This window comes from Limulus polyphemus, unplaced genomic scaffold (assembly GCF_000517525.1).
Source record: "Limulus polyphemus unplaced genomic scaffold, Limulus_polyphemus-2.1.2 Scaffold1753, whole genome shotgun sequence".
Taxonomy (NCBI): Eukaryota; Metazoa; Arthropoda; class Merostomata; order Xiphosura; family Limulidae; genus Limulus; species Limulus polyphemus.
Window position 1 is genome coordinate 194,034 of NW_013667363.1, and position 4,259 is coordinate 198,292.

General features: G+C 35.7%; 1 protein-coding gene across 2 annotated transcripts in view; it reads left to right on the forward strand.

Annotated features, from left to right (window-relative positions):
* Window positions 1-1,400, forward strand: part of LOC106464829 (SWI/SNF-related matrix-associated actin-dependent regulator of chromatin subfamily A containing DEAD/H box 1-like) — a 58,571-nt gene extending 57,171 nt beyond the window's left edge. For both annotated transcript variants that reach the window (XM_022392629.1, XM_022392628.1), the window contains one exon: window positions 1,047-1,400. In XM_022392629.1, coding sequence (XP_022248337.1) covers window positions 1,047-1,108 — 62 coding nt within the window. In that variant the 3' untranslated portion in view covers window positions 1,109-1,400. The remainder of the gene's footprint in view (window positions 1-1,046) is intronic.
* Window positions 1,401-4,259: the final 2,859 nt, after the last annotated feature.

The window sequence follows — 4,259 nt, forward strand, 5'->3', positions numbered from 1 at the left end:
GGGAGATTTTAGCGAGTCCTAATGTAGGAAGATTATAGCGAGTCCTAATGTAGGAAGATTATAGCGAGTCCTAATGTAGGAAGATTATAGCGAGTCTTAATGTAGGAAGATTATAGTGAGTCCTAATGTAGGAAGATCATAGTGAGTCCTAATGTAGGAAGATTATAGTGAGTCCTAATGTAGGAAGATTATAGTGAGTCCTAATGTAGGAAGATTATAGTGAGTCCTAATGTAGGAAGATTATAGTGAGTCCTAATTTGTGTAGAACACTACACAAATGCAATTATATAAAACTTTTTGGCCATACACATTTGTCAATGTGTGAGTGTTATCTATTTTTTGTGTGTGCATCGTATGTACAGGTATGACTTTTTTTCACCTGAATTATTATTTTTATACATGACTTGCATAAAGATATTTGTAATGGGATACACTGCTAATGATACAGTATACTGGGATGTGGATTGGAAGATCCAAGGTTTAAACCCATGATGCACTGTTGAATATGCTCTGCACATTCAGTTGTGGTTTGCTTCAATCAGTTCTACTATTCAGTTAAGTGTAACCATGTAGGTGGCAAGTGCTGCTTCTACCTGGTTGACGTTTCTCCGATCAGCAGTTCTAAATTAGACAACTATGCCTCTATGTCTTGACGTGTCTGATCTTAGCATTTAAATCTTTTGTCATATCAGATGTTATTCAAATTAAAAAATACTAAATACCTAAGTATAGAGTACATTTGAATCATCTCAAATCCATTATGTCATCTTGACCCCTATAGAATACGTCCGAGATGAATTTTATGATACTTATATGATGATAAATAAAATAGTGTTAGTATGATTCTATTAAGATTTGGGTTTAAGTTTTCATGTTAATTATACAAATAAATAACTAAAAACTGATATGAAATTTATCTCTAGAGTGAAATATTCTCCGTCTAATTTTCTCAGTTTCTACTTCCATTTTTTTGGTGTATTCCAAGAAGAGCATGTTTTAGCAAGCTACAGATAGATTGGTGTCATTTTTTTTTAATGGTTTTTCAGCTGCTGAACAGGAAGATACACATAACCTGGCAAGTCTATTGAAGAATGCTTTAGGATTATGAGCAAAAATAAGAAGAAAGAAACACCTCTTCTGCCACAGTTATTCTGCTGTAGATTAGAATCTGTGTGTGTGTGTGTGTGTGTGGGACCAACTGGCTCATTGTCTTCATCTTGTTTCACAGCTAATATTATCATACTGTAATAAAATAGACACAATTACTTTGTAAATGATTTCAAGGTTGTACACATTTGTCTTCAGTTCAACATTATCTTTTTGAATTGCTACAAACAAAAATGTAAAACTTTCTTAGATCTGTAATAATTAAGGATTAAATTAACAGTATATTTTGCAAGAGTCAGTGTTTGTCTTGTCTTGTAAACACTTTATTATAGAGTACTGCAACAAACCTTCACTTATCCAAAGCAATTGAGAGAAACCTTCATCTTTTGATAATCAATAACAAAGATCTATGTACAGTCATTCTGATAATGGTTATAATGTTGAATGAGTTATCATAATCAGAAAGATGCCTTAATCCATATTCATCATCAAAGTTTGTCTAACTTGGTATTGGTACCAGTTTCAAATCTCTGTATTATAGTCCTAACTCTTCTGTTGTAGCATAGTTTGAAATGAGCCCTTCCATCTATCGGGTGTATATAATACACTGTAATGACGTGGTGAAGCTCCAAAATCGTACAAGGTAGTTTGCTTTCTTAATTTGCAATAGAAATGCACGTTGCAGGCCCTTGAAATCCTAAAACGTCTCATTAAATGTACTTAATAGAAAAAAACTATGGATAAGAAATAGTTTTTCACGTGAACTTATACACCTTAAGCACCTATGTTTCAAGTCTCATTAAATGTACTTAATAGAAAAAGAACTATGGATAAGAAATAATTTTTCATGTGAACTTGTACACCTTAAGCACCTACAGCGAAAGAAGTGGGCAAGTGATATGATGACCAAGCCTCTGGACTTTTAGAAGACCGTATTGTTCTCAGACGAATCAAGATTCGCTCAATTGTCGGACAGTGGAAGGATATAGGTCTGGAGAATGCCTCACCAAGAGTTTTGGCTCAACAGATTGCAGCCAACTGTGAAGCATGGTGGTTTCAGCGTGATGGTTTGGGGAGTTGTTTGGGTTGGTGGGAGATCGAGCTTAGTGGAGTGCGTTGGCAACATAAATTTTGCAAAATACGTCGAAATATTGGAGGAAGAACTCTTGCCACTTTATTCCTCGCGTTTCGTGGACAAGAACACAACGTTATTCCAGGAAGCTGGAGCACCGTGCCACACTGCTAGAAACACCCAAAAGTGGCAGGAAGAAAATGGTATCCAGAAGTTGCCCTGGCCGAGCCAATCTCCTGACATGAACTCCATCGAAAACCTCTGGGCCATACTCGACCGGCAAGTCAAGAAACAACCAAAAACACCAACTTCGAAGAGCGATCTACTCCAAGTTTTGAAGCAAGAATGGGCGAAAATCTCACAATATAAAATTGACGAGATGATTCTCACGATGCCCCAAAAGGTGAACGAACTTCACGAAGCGAAAGGAAAATCTACTAGATATTAATTAAATTACAAATATATCAATTCATGTGAATATGACTGAAAAATTTCATTTTTACTGAAAAGGTGGTGTCTATTTACCTGTGACCACGCTGTGTGCATCAAACTACAACTAGAATAAATAATAATAACTTGTGGCTTTTTTTGCTCTTGAATTTGTTATATAATTTATAATGTTAATTCATCCCACCATTCTCATTCACCCTGACTCTGATCTCATTAACCCATGGGTGAACCATTCACCCAGTTGAGAAGCACTGATCTAGAACTTGGTGACATACAGAAATGCACCAAACTGTAATTATGGCAAACAAACATAAAGCAGAAATTAACCAAAAATTATTTCTGTATCAATTCTCTCTTATTAGTTATTGTATGAAAGCTGTAAACTGAAATTTTTATTATTAGCAGACTGACAATCGTACCAATGAAAATAACATATTCTTAAATGTTGTAAACTTCTACAGGCTGGTCATGGTCTAGAATTAGCGCAAAGGGTCCAAGATTAAAGACGCGAAGCTACTGAACGTGTTCTGAATTTTCAGCAGTAAGCGCGATTTTCGAGTTAAAATGCCCTCGTAATAGTGGGTGCTGCTGTCTGGCTGTCCTCCCTCTGATCAATAGTTCAAAATCAGAGGTGGCTATAGGTGAACCCTAGGGGTCTAACCTGGAGCCCTCCAGTGGCTCATCGCTAAATCTGAACATGGAATGGTATGTCTTCTGAAAGTGGCACAGCGGTATGTTTGCAGACTTACAGTGCTAGAAACTGTGTTTCAATAACCGTGGTGGCCATAACACAGATGGCCCATTGTGTAGCTTTGTGCTTAAAACAAACAAACTCTAACCTGATTGTTCTGTCTATAAGGCGCCTTTGAGGTTGAAAATTCCAATTTAATCTTCTGGTAAGAATTGAACAAAAATACAGCAAACTCTAATTTATTAAAATGTATTAATACCATTATTCATTTCAAATGAATAACTAAACTGTTTGAGTGCAAAGCTACATAATTGGTTATCTGTGCTCCGTTCACAGCGAGCGAGGAATCGAAGTTTGATTTAAGCAATGTAAGTTTATTTACTTACCACTAACACACCGAGGATTAACTGAAATTAACAATTTTAATCTTTATAAATTAATAACTCGGATGAAAAAATACGAATTAACCGTGCAGCAGTTCCCACAAGGGGAGATGGGGTCGCAGAACAATACACAGTATAACTTAACCATTTGTTTATATTAGAATAAAAATAAATATTGTATAATGTTTTTAAACAAACAAAACAGTAACACAAAACTAAATAATAGTAACTCCCTTCCCAATTTAGCATGGGTCCCAGAAAATTGCCTGGCTGCTGAAATGGGTCGTGGGTTGGACATGGCACAGAAAACTGTATAGCTTTGCGCTAAAAGCAAAGAAGAACGTTTATTTTGTTTGTTGTTGAAATGCAAGGAAACGTCAGATATCATGAAGTTCGAAACGTGCAGTTTGACGATATTTGTACCTGCTATTAAGTACACACTTCGAGGCATAATAAAGCCTATGTAAAAAATATACGTTTATAGATCCTATTGCTGTAGTAAATAATATATATATACACCTGGAAAAAAGTTAAGCACCCCCAAATATTTTTCAGG